Source organism: Lindgomyces ingoldianus, assembly GCF_010093535.1.
Source record: "Lindgomyces ingoldianus strain ATCC 200398 unplaced genomic scaffold BDR25scaffold_1, whole genome shotgun sequence".
NCBI classification, from domain to species: Eukaryota; Fungi; Ascomycota; class Dothideomycetes; order Pleosporales; family Lindgomycetaceae; genus Lindgomyces; species Lindgomyces ingoldianus.
This window is the reverse complement of record NW_022985162.1, coordinates 1,251,638-1,268,241: the sequence shown is the minus strand read 5'-3', so window position 1 is coordinate 1,268,241 and position 16,604 is coordinate 1,251,638. Positions and strand designations below refer to the sequence as shown.

General features: G+C 52.3%; 7 protein-coding genes across 7 annotated transcripts; 2 read left to right on the top strand and 5 right to left on the bottom strand.

The window, feature by feature from the left end:
* Positions 1-366: 366 nt before the first annotated feature.
* BDR25DRAFT_299574 (complex I intermediate-associated protein 84, mitochondrial precursor) lies at positions 367-3,069 on the bottom strand. Its single transcript, XM_033689187.1, has 2 exons — positions 721-3,069; positions 367-641 (listed from the first exon to the last, which is right to left on the bottom strand). Exons 1-2 carry the CDS (start codon positions 2,952-2,954, stop codon positions 467-469), a joined length of 2,409 nt encoding a protein of 802 aa, XP_033554619.1. The 5' UTR covers positions 2,955-3,069; the 3' UTR covers positions 367-466.
* A 108-nt stretch (positions 3,070-3,177) lies between these two features.
* BDR25DRAFT_275160 (ribosomal protein S18) lies at positions 3,178-4,123 on the top strand. The gene is made up of 3 exons (XM_033687477.1): positions 3,178-3,304; positions 3,372-3,700; positions 3,766-4,123. Exons 1-3 carry the CDS (start codon positions 3,211-3,213, stop codon positions 3,955-3,957), a joined length of 615 nt encoding a protein of 204 aa, XP_033554618.1. The 5' UTR covers positions 3,178-3,210; the 3' UTR covers positions 3,958-4,123.
* A 756-nt stretch (positions 4,124-4,879) lies between these two features.
* BDR25DRAFT_364743 (uncharacterized protein) lies at positions 4,880-6,246 on the bottom strand (the record flags this gene model as incomplete). Its single annotated transcript, XM_033696860.1, has 2 exons — positions 6,034-6,246; positions 4,880-5,973 (listed from the first exon to the last, which is right to left on the bottom strand). The coding sequence occupies exons 1-2, from the start codon at positions 6,236-6,238 to the stop codon at positions 4,880-4,882; spliced, it is 1,299 nt and encodes a 432-aa protein (XP_033554617.1). The 5' UTR covers positions 6,239-6,246.
* A 614-nt stretch (positions 6,247-6,860) lies between these two features.
* On the bottom strand, positions 6,861-7,819 carry BDR25DRAFT_299572 (thioredoxin-like protein). Its single transcript, XM_033689186.1, has 2 exons — positions 7,722-7,819; positions 6,861-7,662 (listed from the first exon to the last, which is right to left on the bottom strand). The coding sequence occupies exons 1-2, from the start codon at positions 7,763-7,765 to the stop codon at positions 7,047-7,049; spliced, it is 660 nt and encodes a 219-aa protein (XP_033554616.1). The 5' UTR covers positions 7,766-7,819; the 3' UTR covers positions 6,861-7,046.
* On the top strand, positions 7,791-9,417 carry BDR25DRAFT_348095 (uncharacterized protein; the record flags this gene model as incomplete). Its single annotated transcript, XM_033694369.1, has 11 exons — positions 7,791-7,968; positions 7,997-8,086; positions 8,160-8,185; positions 8,212-8,386; positions 8,419-8,567; positions 8,645-8,667; positions 8,709-8,855; positions 8,889-8,983; positions 9,048-9,106; positions 9,138-9,351; positions 9,404-9,417. 11 exons carry the CDS (start codon positions 7,791-7,793, stop codon positions 9,415-9,417), a joined length of 1,170 nt encoding a protein of 389 aa, XP_033554615.1.
* Positions 9,418-12,010: 2,593 nt separating this feature from the next.
* Positions 12,011-12,622, bottom strand: BDR25DRAFT_206230 (uncharacterized protein; the record flags this gene model as incomplete). Its single annotated transcript, XM_033684483.1, has 1 exon — positions 12,011-12,622. A coding segment is annotated over one exon (612 nt), but the record flags the coding sequence as incomplete, so codon positions are not given.
* Positions 12,623-13,133: 511 nt separating this feature from the next.
* BDR25DRAFT_299570 (uncharacterized protein) lies at positions 13,134-15,280 on the bottom strand. Its single transcript, XM_033689185.1, has one exon. It carries the CDS (start codon positions 15,225-15,227, stop codon positions 13,428-13,430), a length of 1,800 nt encoding a protein of 599 aa, XP_033554613.1. The 5' UTR covers positions 15,228-15,280; the 3' UTR covers positions 13,134-13,427.
* Between the last annotated feature and the right edge of the window lie 1,324 nt (positions 15,281-16,604).

Sequence of the window (16,604 nt, the reverse complement as noted above, 5' to 3'; positions counted from 1 at the left end):
AGGAGCTTGGGCACCCTTTAGAATTTGCAATGTCATGAATAGGTAGGATGGGTAAGGGGTTTGGAGCATGCGTACAGGTCTGACGACCCGAGGTCCTTCTTGAAGCAGTCTATTCATTGTCTAATTCTGGTTGATCGCTCGTGAACTTGATTGTTGGAAAACTGAGGGACCTGGGTTCGTATATTCCTGGAAAGATTGGGCAGAGTGGGGTGTGAAAGGGGCGAAGTGAGGGATGGCGTATTTCTAAGCGTGGAACTTCTGTCGTCGACGCGGAAGCAAAGGATAACCGTGATGATAGCGAAGTGACTAAGTTTACTCCTATGAGCCTCTTACGAGTGCAAGGACAGTCAAAATATGGCTTTAACGTAAATGAAACCACTATGACTATTTTACACCACCAAGGGTTTTTCTTTGATACAAATGATTATGGTACGAGCTGGGGGCCAAGATGCTCTGTAGCGAGTTGCTATGGATCTAAGTCGCGGTTGATGTGGAACTGTCTGTAGCCAAAACCGTCCATCGTCTTGTAGTGGCCAAGCCCCTCCATCTCTGTCCACACAGCCGGATAGCGCTGCCGAATCCATGCCTCGACCTTCCTTTGTCTCTCCGAATTTGTCGTTGTGTTGAACCAATTGCTGAGTCTGTTATAAGGTTAGAAAACGAACTACAAGTGAGACAGGATCAAAGTAGGTCGAGGTCAGGGTTTAGGTGAGAACTGACATATACAAATCCGGAGTAAACCCATACTCTTCTTCTACAGTCTCCAGCATTTGCACTGCTTCATCATGCAGTTGGTTCCGAGCTATAGCACATAGATATGCTGTCCAAATCTCCTTGTCAACATCAATATCCATCTCCTTCAGTCTCCGCCAGATCGGCTTTGCATGCTGGTCTCCCCAAGGCATTCCCTCGCACGAACGGAAAGCAATGGCTATGCTTCTGTACGTAGGACCTTCCTTGGAAGCTACAATCTCGGCCCAGAACTCCAGGGCACGTCGATTGTTGCCAGTCGCTGCGTACGCAAGCATCAACGAGTTCCTCAGCTTTGTATCTAGCTCCACGTTTAGGTCAAGTTTGAGCTGGTTGTGGATGAGCTCGAGGCTCTCCGCATCCGCATTGCGTGCAAAGCCTGTGAACACGGTGGCGTATGCATCTCCGTCGGGTCTAACGTCTAGAGAGGCGTGATTTCGCATGTGGAAAAATATGTGACATGCCATATCGGAGCGACGGCGAGCAAAGAATTCGTTCATGAGGCGTACACGAACATGACGAGGTGTCTCTTGGAAAACCTGACGGAGGATCTGGTAGGTGTCCCAGGCATCGGCGGTGCTGTTGTCGCGGTTCATGATAAACTCAGCCAGTTTACCTGAGATAATGGCACGTTGTTCCGGTGCGTAATGGTACGTGTGGATTTGGAGGAGATCCACAGCGTCATCACTTTCGCCCCTTTGCAGATGCAAGGTGCAGAGCATGGCAATGGTCTGGGGTACAAATTGTGCTTTACGTTCGTGCAAGTCATCAACGACTGCCATTACATCGTCAAAGTGGTGTCGTTTCGACCCACACATAGCCTGTATGAGCTTGTTGACGACTTCTGTGCTCTGGTCGTCCAACTGTTCCCCTTGAAGGCCATAATAAGCTGCCCTTGCTCCATCAATGTCGTTCGCGGACAGCCGGTACGCTATTTGCATACAATAGGTCTTTGCATTGGGGAGGATACCGCGCTTTTCACCAAGGGCAATGTACCGTTCCGCTGAGTAAGGATCCTTCCTCGACATGCAAAGCTCGACCAGAGCGTTGATGGTATCGATATCAGGGCACACGACAGGACGTGCCGGATCTTCCCTGCGCCATTCATCATTTCGACGGACCATTACGTTCATCATTCGATCGACCTCATCCACCCCCTTGCCAATGGCAGCGGACCACAGGAAGATGGCGTCCCAGGCTGCCTTGGTAGGTAGGTCTTTCAACAGGGAAGCTACGACTTGCTGACCAAATGAAGGGTCTCCGTCGAGAGCGCAAGCTTTCAGAATAAGTGCGTGGGTGTGTACGTTTGGTTCAATATCCTTTAGACCTTGGGGAGTAGCAGTGGGTTGGAGATACCAATGTTTGGCCTGTTCAAAGTCTGCCTTCTGTACAAAGAAAGCTACTAAAAGTTGTTGCATGTTCGGGGTGAAGGGCACCGAGAGTCGGCGAATGATGTCAACAGTCTGAAGAAGGCCTTCTTGATTTTGTTCGCGTGAAAATCCCTTTAGGACATAGGTCCAAGTTGCGAGTATGGCTCGAACCATGGGGAAGGGGGTGTCAGGGGTGATGGGACCAACAAGTGTCGTCGCTGCGAGTTCTCGGGCCTCTAAGGCCGCACCATTCAAACAGAGGATATTTAGAAAAGCCGGCAGATCTGAAAGCTGATAGATGGCGAGGTCTGGTTCGGCTGCTTTTTGCCTCGCATTCAATTCTTCATGAAGAAGTCTAGCAAATGCTAACGAAGCTTTTCCACTTCCTGGTGCCCTTCTTCGAAGACTACGGAGTATTTTCAGTAATTCCGGGGCAGACATCCACGGCTGTCCATCAGATTTTGGAGTTGCTTGGATATAGTTGTAGGCGTTCATAGCGGCGCGGAGGTGGAAGTCCTCTGGCTTCTTGTCGTACTTGGTAAAAAAGATATTGAGGGCCTGGGCCACATCGGAAGGCGGAGGGGGCCGGGCAGCAATACTCTGCATGTGTGCCAGATCCAACAGGGTGCCCAGGCCGGGAGGCACATCTGGGTCTTTGATTTTGCGGGCGGGCTTGAATAGGTTGAGGAAGCCTCTCTGCTGGCACGTGGGCCAACCATTGCGGAAGCTGGCTGCGGTCCGCGGGCTGGGCGGGGAGTGGACACAGCCGCGATACAAGACGGGTCTGTTGGCGATGATGCTGCGAAAGACGAGGCGAGTGAGGTGTGACGGCATGGTCAAGGAGCTACTGTGCTAGAAGGGGCGCCATTGGGGACAGACCAACTGGGAAGTATAATACAAGAACGGGGAGAACGAATTCACAGGGCAATGGCGGGATGCCGGGTCGTGATGCGCGGGCGGAACAGAGCAGCAGTCACGATCAACACACCTGCAAAATCGAGCACGGGCTTGGCGCCAAGCACCGCAGCTTCCAAGGTTTCTTCTCCTGTGCGACTCGCACCTTCCACCAGCAATTGCGATTGCCATTTCCATGTCGCTGACCCTGCTCCCAGTCCCACTTCCAGCAAGCCTGCGTGGACAATGCGTGCGAGGCTTTTCTTCCGCCGTCCGCCGCTGCAACAATGGTGAGCCCGCCGTGTCCCCGTCCCTGGCCCTTTGTCGCTGCATGCCTGCTGAAGCTACCACCTCCAGACATATTGAACATTCTGCAAGGGTCGAAGGCCTCGCAAAGTCACCCATCCAATGCCGCGCCCAGACCTGCCCCCCAAACTGCCTCCCCGTCCCGCAGTACCTTCGCTCAGCAACTGCTGCCAAATCCACGGTCGACGGCTGCAGAGTCGGAAAGATCGGCCAGGGTCGAGGCCTTCTCGCGCCAGATTTTCCGCAAGTGGCAGCCTGGCGATGTGTACGCACCACATGACCTGTCCGGCCCGGAGCAGAAAAAGTGGAAATTTGGACGGCAGACACCTCAGACCGATGCCTTTGACACACTGGGCATCAACCCTGTCAACGAATACAAGGTCTGCATTTGCCCGGAACGCATTGAAAGGTGCCAGTCATGGCGTGCATTGCTGACCGGGTGTAGAATTTCACGATGATGTCTGAGTATATGACGGAAATGGGACGGATAAAGCACTCCAACCAGACCGGTCTGCGACCCGTCAACCAGCGAAAGATTGCAAAGGCGATAAGAAGGGCCATTGGTCTGGGTCTGATGCCTAGTGTGCATAGGCACCCTCTGGTTCTGAAGAAAAGCTCCCCGACCCGTTTTTTATGAGCTCGCAAGCACTCATGTTCGAGGCGTATTGAGACATTGTAACATCATTGCATAGCAAGCGTAGAAGCGATACTTGTACAATGCATGTACATTGACACATCTTTCTCCGCGTATCGAACTTATCACAGCTCTACTACTCACAGTTTTCTCTGAATCGTCACCCCAGAAGTATCAACTTATATTCCAGTCCCGGCCTGAGTAAAGCTGTAAAACGTCACGTCAAGGCAGACATGAATGAAAACAATCACTCTACTCACTACTGCACTAGTCTCAAATCAGTACAACATGACGCGCTTTCACGGAAAGAACACCTATGAAGGCTTCTACCTCCTGAAGAGACTAGGCCTCTATGTGTGATTAAAATACACCAAGGAAACAGTTAGAGACATTGGAGAGATACTGAGATGTGGAACATGCTATCTATCTAAATGATAGAGACCGGCAGAAGATATTTCAAGGAAGAGCTATAATAGAACCGGGGATTGGGAAGGTATTGGTCATTATAATCGGCTAACGGTGGCTTACTCTAATCGGGCTAGCGTCCGCGCTGGATGCTACCTCGTACTCAGAGCTATCTTCGAGTCCACTTCTCGCATGGATGTAACGATTTGAGTAGGCAAGCGCACTAACGGTGCTCGAGGGGAACTCTATGCGGCTTCTCCAAGGGCATCTCGACTTCTCCGTAATGACCGGCTTAGAAGGGTTGTTTTTGTCTACACTCAAAGTTTTGTCTCTTCAACAAGATATTCCCCCGCTATGCTTGGTCGTTTTGAGCAATACATTATCCTGTACCATTATACAAGTTCCGGGACATTCACAATAAATAAGAGAAACCCAACGCCCCAGTATCAGTCTTCAAAAATGAAGTTCCTGTCTTAAAAAACAATTTCTGTCTCCAGAGCCTCATCTCCTGGCTTAGCCTTTATCTCCCACTTCCTATCTCGTACACAGGCTGGTGCTGAGGTTGCTGGCCTTGTGGTGTTGGCGCGTGAGGCATGCTTATCGCGTCGACCTCATGCGCCCCCGGCGTTGGCTCTCTAGGCTGATAGGGACCAGGAGACTGTGCCGGCATTGGCGGTACAACACCGTTAGGCACGTGGTATGGTTGGGTATACGCAGGAGTAGGTGTTGGAGGGTTTGAGATTGACGGAGAATGAGTCTGAGTCTCATGAACATTCTGCTGATAGTTGAATTTCTGCGGCTCTGCTTGTTGCTGGTACGGACTCTGCGGCGGGTGTTGCATGCCAGGTTTGAAGTACTCGTTGTTTGCTGGCTGTGGTGTCTGCGGCATCGGCGGAGGCATTTGTGCCATTTGTTGATGCTGCATTGGCGGGTTATATTGAGATTGCGGGCGAGAGGCTTGTGCGGCGGCCATGGCTTGTTGGTTTGCGAGTTCTTGCTTCTTCTTCTTCTTCTGCTTGACACAACAGAAGATGATAATAGCTACGATTGCGAGGAATAGAAGGAAGACACCAGCTGCAACACCAACAATCAATCCGATCGAGACTTTGGATTTCGATGTTTTCTTTCTCCCACCACCTCCATTTGAAGGAGCAGATGTAGGGTTGGAAGTATCGGTGTCGGTTTCTGTAGCAGTACCGGTACCACTAGCGCCACCGCCGTTGGTAGAGGATCCATCCCAACCTGTAACGGCCTTTCCTGAAATTGTTGGAAGTGAGATAGACGTTGATGAGGAGAACAAGGTGTCCGTTGCGTCGAAGAAGATAGTCTCATACGTGGACAAGATGTCGTCCGTACAGCCGAAATCTTTGACTCCATCTCCAGGATACGTCCAAGTGACGCAGTACGGTGAGAAGCTATCGGTACATTTCCGGATGAAGCTATTCGACTTGCAAGCTCCATTGCAATTACCAGCCGTCAAAGACTGGTAGTCAACACAACCAGTCGCCCAGCCGCAAGCCTGGAGATCGGAACCATCACAACAACCGACTGCGCCGATGCTCGCGGACGAAAACATCATACACGTTCTGCCAATGCCGCAAGTAACGGGTAAATCTAGGATCCTAACATTAGTCTCTACCCATCCTAAACAGACGTCGATATTTCGGGACTTACCTAGATCTTCACTATAAAAACCACATGTCTCCGGGTTCACGTTTGCCCTCCTACGTAGCTCTGCGAGGGAAGGTCCATTGGTAGGCTTAGGACTTGATCCAGTTACCGCGCGAGTACCCTGAGTAGGGGCAGGTCCTCCAAAAGCGATACAGTTGACCGCTGGAAGCAGGGCAAGGGCGCTGATCAGTGTGCTAGGATACTGCATACTGAGTCTGTCTTTTATCGTGACCAAAAATTACAACTAAACAACTGAACGCAAGAGTAAAAACGAGTGACTGGGAAAGTGAACCTTGGAGAGGAAAGACACCAAGAGAAGGTAGGACCACGATGGTTTTCGACAAAAGGGCTGGAAGAGAGATTAAAACCCGGTCCCTGGGCGCCCATTGAGGTCTGGAGCTGAAAAGACGGAGACACGCCCAGGTGTCACAAAGCCCAGGGCGGCCGGACAGTAACACGAGATCATGACCCGCGCATTGGCACAACACCATTAAGAAACGATATGGAAACGCTGTGGCCGGTGTGGCTCAAGGGGAGAACCTGAGATTCAAGCCCCATGTGTTACCAGATTGGGACTATTACTCGGTTTCCTTTTGATGTGGTGTGGCTCAGTGATGTGGCTTATCGAATCACATTGCAGAGGGCGAATGATGACCCGATCTTTTTGAGGGATTGTGATGCATGAAGAAGATTGGCAAGGGAAGAAATGGGAGAGTGTATCAAATCACGAGGGTGGCTGCAAAGAAGGTTTGATATTGGCCTATCACAAATTCCCCCTGAGCCGGGAGGCTGAACTTGGCGTCGACTGCAGAAGCACGGTTCGATAAAAAAGCATCATTGCATCCTTTCTTGCGGGAGATGAGCAGCTTTACCCCTGCATATCCCTGACTGGAAGTTTCAAAATAGTATACTTTTCATCTTTTGAGAGAAGCTTGGCTTGACAAAATATTTTTGTTCTTACATCGAATGAAAACGAACGAGTCCATGCCTTGAATTTACTTGCACGTGTAAGCGTCTTAGAGGTTCTCCTCCTGCTTCTTCAAACGCTCAAATAGCTGCACGAATGCCGCCGGCTCCTGCGCTCCACCAATCTCAAACTGGTCGTTGATGGTGAAGTTGGGGACCCCACTGATGCTCTGCTCATATGCATCCTGCACCTCTTTGTCGACCTCAGGTCCTCCTTTACCGTTCTCGAGCCACTCCTTCGTCTCCGCCTCACCGAGCCCCGCCTTGACTCCTGCTTCGACGAGAACATCTTCCGACGTGATGTCCTTCTCGTTTTCAAAGTAAGCTGCGAAGAGCTCCTCAATGACTCTCGTTTGCACCAGGGGCGATCTGGCCTTGCCGAGCTGCACAAGCCGGTGAGAGTCGCGGGTGTTTCCGGTCCTGCCCCCAAACTTGAAGTTGATTCCTTCTGTCTTCCCTAGCTTTCCGAGTCGCTCGAACATCATCATGGTGCGTGCTTCTCCGAATTTGGCTTTGTAGTATTCCTGCTTGTCGATGCTTTTGGGGGCATCGGGATTCAAGTAGAAAGGAAACCAGGTGGTGGAAAAGCTATCGTTAGAGTCGGGATGCTTCGCTTTGTAGGTTTCGATCCCCTTCTCCAGTCGTTTCTTGCCGACATAGCACCACCTATGAACCGGCCAGTCAAAAATGAGGTTCTGTCAAGTATTGCCATATGAAGTACTTACGGGCACACTGTATCAGATACGACTTTGATGTCAAAGTTAGTCATTTCCAAACTTTCTCTCAGCGCCACGATGGGTTGTTTGTATTGTTTTCAATGCCGGTTTCTTTTGATGATTTCATGCTTTGATGCTTTTATAACCGCCGGGTTGATGCTGACAAATTCGGAAGTTGAGGGCGTAGATGTCGCTAATTCGGACGACCGATCGGCCGATATTGAGCTTGAATTAACGACATGCCTTCGAAGACTCAGTACACGCTCAGATCAGCAATAGGGAAGCCAATGGGCACAATGCAATGTCTAGGAGTACCGTGAATTACTCTGACGAAGGAGTTGCAATGGTCCGCGACATCCTGTTCATCCAAGGCCGTGCTCCAACAACTCTGATTCAGCCGCACGCTCAACGCTAGACTCAATACTGAATTGAAATGAATTGATACAGTTTTTTGTCTAACTTCTGTCATCGAGGTCAATATATTGCTGCGTCTCTTGAGCTCTGCATGAAAGGTTCATCTTCAATGCAACTTCGGCATCCGTCAGCTGTCTTTCTTTCAAGTTCGACTGTCCTCTATTGTCTTATTGTAGGTTCTCGCGTTTACTCGATCTTCAACGGGCCAGAATTGGTAGGTTACCAAACACTCACAATGCCATATGCTTCAGCGGCAGCCAGTGCGTCCTCGATATGATCCACACATTTATAGCCCCCCAAAACAAAAACCACTCCACCCTCAACCTCCCACCCAGTCACCCCGATGGTACAAGAGATATGAAGTCTTCTTTAGCTACGACCTTGGCGGTTCATGCAGTAATCCTCGGTCTGGTGTCGCTTAATGAAGAAGGGCAATGTTTGGTCAGGGAGGTTGTTGCATAAATTTTGAAGCAATAAATTAGGACGCGGCCGGTATGGCATGTGGGCGTGACCTGTAGTGCGACCACGTGAGTGAGGAGGGGTAGATACTATGAACTAGCAAAGGGTTGCAGGATAGAATAGTAGCATTGGGGAGATATGTATGCATATTGGACTGTATCTTGCCATATTCTTATGGCTAAACTCGAACGGGAGTTTGAATCACCTCAAATTCCTTAACATATCAACTTTTCCTAACACCCCTCAGTTAACATCATCCCGTGCTACGCCGTATGCTAGATAGGCGGAATTAGTGGTTGGAAGGGTATGGGACGTATCAATTCAATTTGATCTGATCTGGTATCTTAAGCGCATCGCTACCTTCGCTATCACCCATCTTACCTCCCCTCAAAGCCACTGTTCTCTCATTTTACCTAGTAGTAAACACCGCTAGCTCGGCTCAGCTCGGCCCGCTCGAAGGAGGGCGCAAACTCGTTAACGCACTCGCTTGCTTGATGAAAGAAACCACATCCCAAACTCCAGTGGGGTATACATACTCCCAACCAAGACTAGACCAGACCAGACCAGACCCATACCGCAGACGCCAGGTTCCCCAGAAAAGCGTATTTTCAGAATGGTACGCTTTGCTGTGAGATGGAAAGGCAGAAGATGACCAGGACTGAATGTAAGAATATGGGACTGGAGGGGGAAAAGAGGGGAGATGATCTGAAAGGACCATGGTACACATGTGTGGCATGGGCGTATTGGCGGCCATTCCACAACCATCGTCAACCCATACATCTCTTAAAGAAGAAAGAAAAGCCGACCTGCACAGATAGGGCGTTTTGGATAATACAAAGAACTATTCTTCATGGTGGCAACCGTCGACCCCTGAAGTCTATGACGCCCATCTTCAATACGAGCGGAGAAATAAACCAACTGCCGTACTTCCTTCAATACGTCCAGAGGCTTATTTACCCCCTCCACCTCGCATTCCCGTCACCTCCTGGGGTCGGTAGAATACCCATGCTTGACGATCGACCACTAACTCTGCTCGTGGTCCTTAGCTGGGCGCCCTTGCGACCCTCATCGATGCTCCCAAGCCTGCTAGTGCGTCCGTGAGTAGAGCCAGTGAGACTTGCGATGCTAGATCCGCTGACTGTGCGTTGCTTTGGTTGCGGGAGCATGCTGACGCGACGGCTGTTCAAGGCGCTCGCAGGACGAGATTGACGGCGTGCGATGGGACTCTCCTCGTTTGCCGTGCTGTCCCCCTCTTCCTCGGTGGCTAGAAGGCGACGTCCCGAGGCTGGTGCACCACTGGATAGCCGAGATGAAGATGAGCCAGGCGCAGCGCGGGTAGGGGCCTTGCCTCTTGCTGGGGTGGACGGAGACTGGATTGTACTAGCGGTTGGACGTTTGGCCACAGGGTGGGCTGCAGGTGTTGTCGAAGCAGGGCGGGCAAGTGATAGCGGGGGCAACGCGGAAGAATGTGCCAGGGGACTGCGAACGGGAATGGCAGAATGGCTTGAAACGCTTCTGAGGGCTCTGACTGGAGTCGCTTGAAGTTTGCGGTGGGGCGATGCTTCGGTTAAGGCAAGAGGCTTGAAATTATGACCGACAACCGTATCGCGCATGTTGACACTCCCGTTCCAGCGAGGCTTATTTGCTACATTATCAGATCCTGGAGTAGAGGAGCGGACCGAGCGCGTTGGTGTGCCGGCCATGGCGCGAGAGGGCGAGCTGGTTAAAGGGATGCTCTCAAGACGTGATGCTGTTAATGACTTGCGGGGGACGTTAGTAGATGGCAGGCTAGAGTATCGACGGCTGGCAGGAATGGAAGATTTGGAGCTCGAGGCGCTCGGTTGGCGAGACTTTTTTCCTGCGGGCGTAATTGTCCCTTGCTCGCTGCTCTTGCGGCTCATCAGAATTACGGAAGACGCAGGCGAGCTGGTTGGTGTGTCGATGGTAGAGCCGGTCAATGATTGCTCAGTGCGGGTAGATAGGACGGTGGAGACGGAATCTCGGAGTTTGCGGGTCGAGGTGAACTCGTCTAAAATAATATCCATATCTTTGATCTCCTGCTCAAGATCCGATACCCTCTGCCTGACATCTTGTTGGATCCTTAGAATCTCGCCGTTGACTGTGGATCGGTTCTTCATTTCAATGTCAATGAGTTCTAGCACTCTCTTCATCGAGGGCGGATAGTGCTCGCGCTTATCTTTGTACGTGGAGATGCGGGAGCCGAGCTTGTCATCATCGCCTTCGTCGATGGCCTGACGCAGCCTCTGTATGCTCTTCATGAGAGAGTCGTACATGGCAAAGGCCTTGCTGCCGGCCTGTCGGAAGCTGTGGACCCATTTGTCTTCGCCCAATTCTTCTCTCAAGGCATCAGCATCAGCTTCGAGTTTCTTTTCCTGCTTCTCGAGGACTTCTTTCCGTCGCATCAACTCATCGCAGGCAGACGGAAAGACCTTGCTTGCTCGAACGTGGAACGAAGACAGCCTCATTGGCAAGAAGTCGAGGGATGCCCGGAGCGGCTGCAGTTTTGCGAAGAGACCCAGCAATCGCGAGTTCTCCTTCTCGATCTGAGGAATGGGCGAGATGGGCGACGTCACAGCAAAGGCTGGCGGGAGGCTGAATCGGTTACTCTGGGGCCGGGCTGGCTGCCTGGGCGTCTCTTCGACGATCGTCTCTAGCTCAGCAATGTCAAACTTCTCTGCGGACTCTGCAACCGAGTCGGTGATGGCGCGATGGCGGCGTTCCTCCATCTCGAACACCAGCCGGCTGAGGTTCTCTATCTCGAGGCCAATCTCGCCCAGCACAGTGTTCCACAGCTCTTCCCACTCCATGGCAATTTCCACTTGGGCCTTGATTCCTCTTAACGTCTGTTTGATTTTCTGCCAGCCCTCGACCACCTCTTCCATTTGTGTGACGAGCCGGTTCTGGTCCTTGGCTGGCAGGGAGGCAATGTCTGGTCTGGACTGAAGGTCCTCGATGGCGATGATGTAGACGGTGACGAGGCCCTCAAACTTCCCAATGGCGGCGTCCACCTCGGCGAGACCTTCTCGTCCGGCTGCAGCGGCCCATTCGACATCGTCCTCGGCATCGAGTCCATTGAGGACCTCTGAGGCCTTTGCCATCCATAGCCTGATCTGGTTGGCCGCCTCGTGCAACGCCCGACCGGCGGCCGTCGACGTAGGTATAGCCGAGATGCTCGAGGAGAGGGAGGCGGCGGGGGGTAGCGAGATGGAGGTGAGCTGCTGTATCTGGTTGGTGAAGGACGCCCGCGAGAGCGTGTATATGGAGTTGGCCCGCGAGAAGTGCCGTCGCTGGAAGTAAGCCTCGACGTCAATGCCGTCGTGGTCGTCAAGCACCGACACTTCCTCTGCGGGCGGCGTGTCCTTTGGGGGGGGCGTCGGGGCGCGCGTTAACTCCGTCTCGGTGCTGCTCTCGGTCTCGGCGATGGTCTGGCTGAGGCTCTTCGTCTTGGTGATGTCGGGCAGGCGGTATTTCTGCGTGTCCTCACCCAGCGTGTCGCCGGCCTCAGAGTCGGACGGTAGCACCCGGTCGCTGGTGCTCACGAAGCTGCTCCGGTCGCTCTCGAAGCCGGGCGGCGGGCTCTGATCCATGGCTAAAGCCAGCGCTGGGACACTCTCCCCCGTCAGCTGCGGTATCAGCGGAGTGCCGACCTGACTGCCGCTCCTGCCCCAGGCAGTGCCTCTTCTCTCAATGTTGATGCCCTTTTCCTTGTGGAACTCGTCGAGCACGCGGATCTGACTCTCGGGAATCCGCCCAATCTGCGACGACACTTGGCGGTTGGACTCCTGCGACTGGTTCAGAAATTTCATGCGGGCCAGCAAGCCCGGCGACACGTTCCTGACGACCTTGCGGGCGCTGTCGAGGTTGCGGCTGTCGGGGCGTGCGGGCGATGTCGAGGGCGCTCTGTTGGTGGATGAGCCAGCGGTGGTGGATGTTCGCGATGCCACATCAGCGGACGTCGGGGGCACGGCGGGTGAAGAAGGAGTCGCTGCCGACGGCGTCGTGGACAAGCCGCTCATCGGATCATTTAGACGGCGCGCGAGAAGCTCAGAGACATGCGGCCGTTGCGGTGAATGTGAATGCAAATGCAGAGTGACTTGCAGAGTGAAGGAGATTATCAGCGCGTCCTAGGCTGCTGCTGCGGGCAGCAGGGGTCGCGTAAACAGGATAGTGTTAGTGTTGCACAAGCTGCTGGTGGCTGTCAACAACCGTCGTGCGTGGCGGGCGGTCTCGCTAGCAACCCAAGCAGCACAAGAGTATCATTCATGAACGAGCAGAAGAAGATGTTGTTAGAAGAAACATGCCGCTGGCACTCACACGTCAGGTGCACTCCACGGCCGTTGTTTCGCTCAACCCACCTGTTCTGAGACACATTCCGCGGCGTATCCCTTCAGCCTTGAGCACCCAAGCCCCTGTGCCGAACGGGATCACTGCCAAATTTCAAGGCTGACCCTAGCTTCCCGCCACTCTACCTCGAACCGTAGGTGCACGTGTCAACACTCAGAGCGTGATTACAATCTTGTATTTTTTGCTTGATGAGTGTAGAGCTACCTAACTTTCTGCAGGTGGATATGCAAATTCAACTTGCTGGTCTGGGGGTATCTAGAAAATCTTGAAACAAGCGCGCTCGCGACCTTCCACGGCGCTGCCGACAAATGAAATGAGGCAAAGTGGGGCGTTGGTTTGTGCAGTGACAGTGGAAGGGCTTTCGTGAACAGTTCGGATGCATCGTCAGCAAATTATTAGGGCAGTAGGGTTGAACATGAACAGAGAAAGAAAACACCACATCCGTGCCCTTCCCGCGCTTCCTGCAGGACACCCTCTTCATTCTGCCTCGTAGTTGGGATCAATCTGCAGTGTCGGCGTCTTGACCTGGTTCTTGTGCTCCTTCCATTCTCGGATGATCTCCTCGCGGACGCCCTGGCACCATTTCAGCAGAGCAGCATCGAATTTCTTCCAAGCCGCCTCGTTGTGGCCGTGCACGACACCCATGACATCCACGTCGAGCTTGACATCCCATCGAAGCTCTGCTGCCTTAGCCCAGTATCGCAGGTTCTCAGCACAGCGATATGGCTTTGCAGTGTCGGTATGATACTGCTTGATCTCTTCAAACTGGCGTCGTGACTTTTTGACGAGTGCATTGTGAAGGTGAACCAGACGAAGCCCATTCTGTAACGCCTCTAGAAATGGGGTGGGGACCTGGCCATCGGAAGGGCCCGTCCACGAAGGGAGTGGTTCTGGATTTGGGTCGAATGACTTGAGGAACATCCACTCCCTTTCCCTCTCTTTGCCAGCCCAATCACCTTCTCGCCAGCTCCAGCTGTCTCTCTCCTCCTGTTCGAGCCGTTCTTTCTCTTCTTCTGTATTTAACAGTTTACCGATGCAGAGCACCCAGGTTTGGATGCTCGAGACTTCATATGGCTGGACGCCACCTGCAAAATTGCGTGCAGCCAGACGTTTCAGAACATCTAATACTTGATACAGCTCTGCCCGGATCTCCCGTTCCGATTTGATAGTATATAAGCGTTGGGTATTCTCGTGTGCCGTATAATAGTTCTTCGCAGCTCTGATTGCTAATGTCACGACGTCGAGTAGATTCAATCCCTGAATCTCATACCACCCTTGGTTGTCTGACGACTGCTGTACTATAACACAATTTTTCGTGCCGTCCGCGTTATCGCCATTCGACTCCGTACTAGCGAAGCCCTGCTCCAGCACGTGCAAGTGTTTCATGGCTTCTTCTAAATTTTCACGTAATTCACGGCGGAGGATGGTCATATCGGGCGGGGGTGGAACGTAGACAGGTGTTGTCTTGTAGGTGCTAACAGTAGGAGGAAGCATGACGGGCTCGTTGTCTTCCCAGTTCATGGAAGCGGTTTCGTCTAACGGCGACTCGACCAGGCCCTCTCCCAGGTGGTCGTTGTCGGCAGCGACATTGTCGGATGAGGAAATGGAGAGAAGAGACATGTCGCCCTCGATCCCCGAGCCTGGACGGGACGAGCCGCTTGCGGTCCTCGATCCATTCTTTCTTGCTTTTGCAACGCGTCCGGTGGCGGTATCTAGCAGGCCGGTCCTGGCGAAATAGTATTGGAGATGTGCGATGGTCCCAAGGTTCATTACACTCTCCCGACTTCTTGCCGATTTCGAGAACTGCGTCCCTTCCGGCCTAATATAGCCTCTCCTCCTCCCCGGAACACCGCTGTCCGAGAGCCGCGAGCTTGCTGACCGGCCGGAGATAGAGGACACAGAGGAGGCTGTTGAGACGGACCTATCGAGCTGGGGGATAGCGTTCAGGGCTAGAGATGGGGAAACCCAGGGCTCCGGTGAAGAGCCTCGCTCAAGCGGAGGGGAAGGAGACGATGGCTCCTCTGCCATCGTGTGAGTCGGTTGAGGGGGCTGGCGGTGAGAGATGCGGAGAGAAGAAGGCGGTGATTTCCCTGTCGAGAGAGCTTGCTGTACGATGAAGGTGGTCAAGCTGCGGGTTGGAAGCGCAGTTCCATGGGTGTCGATTTGTTGAAGAGGTGTTGTTTGGTAGAAGGGCACTGGAAAGGAGATTAAGGGTTTCGCGTCAGGAAAAACATCTCGCTGTCTGATTAACGCCTTTTCCGCTAGCGTCCGAATCATTCACGGCGCCGAGGTTAAGTCAGCCGCATAGTGAAGAAGGAAACAGTCTCAAAGACGACGCACTTTATGCTTCAGAATGCCAGGCGTACCGCGACTTGAACGTTTCAGGGGCAGGGGGGAGGGGGTTCCTAAAGGGGCTAGCGCGTTCCTTGGGCCACAGGTGTGGTGATTCCCTCTCATCGTGTTTACTGATGTCATGGCTGCGTACAGAACACCAGAGAGAATGTGGTGCCAGACCATATCAAGATCTAATCTAAGATGAATATCTGCATCCTCTCAACTTCTTCCTATGTTCTAGTATGAGGATAAGCAGGTTCGATCCAACAGGTTCATTTTCCTTGGTATGCGCTCATATGCCGTGCTTCCAGGCAATTCTCCTAACTGGCACCTGAACGAAGGGGTTCGTCTCATCTACAGCCAGAATGTCGAACAAGCGAGTAGGCTGTCTCAGAGCTAGTGTTACTACACGCTGGTACTCGCAACGGTGTTCACAACCAACCATGCCGGCTCTTTATGGGCAGAAATTGATTATGTTCAATTTGCACTATCACGTGGTATATAAGATTGCCAATATGGCGGCAGATCTCCTACGGAGCAGACGGCGAGGCTCAGGGTAAGTTCGCCGTTAAGCAACTTATCTCACCTCACCTCCAGGACTAACCTTTGGATGCCAGACGTCAATTTTGGGTATTCCAAGCTAAGTCCGAAATACGAAACAGACGTCGGAACTGACCATTGAAGGCACTTCACCAGCAAACAAGCCTAGAGCACCTGGGTGACTGGACTTGTTACCAATGTATATCCTTAATTGCATATTGGAATGTTAGAGTCCGTAACACACCACAACCTGTCCTGCTTGGTTCTCTTAGTTTGCTGCCAAAGAGTTGTACACGGCTAGTTGGCCAACAAAACCGTATTTTGTTTATTAAATATCCCGCCCTTCTTATGTTGTAGCTATTGATGTTAATTGCCGTACTTGGACATAGCCGAAGCTCAGGAAGAAACCGACCTGTTTTTGATGCATTTCCGAGGAAGATTTTGGCAATTCAGAGCAAAATCCACATCTTGCTGACGTTGCCCCTAGTCCCAGGAAGAGGATTTACTATCTAAATCTGACCTGCTAATGTTCCGCGGTAGGTGTGGATATACTGTAGTACGAGGCGCCTGTGTGTGTTCGTCCTCTGTACTTCACATTCACGTAAGCTTGCCAAAATTGCTCTCATGCCACCTGAGTTTCCAACGTGGTACTCAACTCGGCGACGTAGAGGCTGACCAGAGAGTTCGACCCACAGGCGAAATGTTACTGATGAGCAAGATAGGAGTTCGAGAGTTGCCGAGACGTGGGAGGCTTCAGCACCGAATGTGGGACCGCGCTCC

Excerpts from the sequence above, each read along its gene's own strand:
- BDR25DRAFT_299572 (XM_033689186.1), bottom strand. The coding sequence starts at position 7,765 with ATGACTAACTTTGACATCAAAGTCGTATCTGATACAGTGTGCCC. Across the intron at positions 7,663-7,721 it reads GTATCTGATACAGTGTGCCC|GTGGTGCTATGTCGGCAAGA; the intron begins GTAAGTACTTCA and ends GCCGGTTCATAG.
- BDR25DRAFT_275160 (XM_033687477.1), top strand. The coding sequence starts at position 3,211 with ATGTCGCTGACCCTGCTCCCAGTCCCACTTCCAGCAAGCCTGCGTGGA. Across the intron at positions 3,305-3,371 it reads CGTCCGCCGCTGCAACAATG|ACATATTGAACATTCTGCAA; the intron begins GTGAGCCCGCCG and ends TACCACCTCCAG. Across the intron at positions 3,701-3,765 it reads ACCCTGTCAACGAATACAAG|AATTTCACGATGATGTCTGA; the intron begins GTCTGCATTTGC and ends GACCGGGTGTAG.
- BDR25DRAFT_299570 (XM_033689185.1), bottom strand. The coding sequence starts at position 15,227 with ATGATTCGGACGCTAGCGGAAAAGGCGTTAATCAGACAGCGAGATGTT.
- BDR25DRAFT_299574 (XM_033689187.1), bottom strand. The coding sequence starts at position 2,954 with ATGCCGTCACACCTCACTCGCCTCGTCTTTCGCAGCATCATCGCCAAC. Across the intron at positions 642-720 it reads TTTACTCCGGATTTGTATAT|ACTCAGCAATTGGTTCAACA; the intron begins GTCAGTTCTCAC and ends ACCTTATAACAG.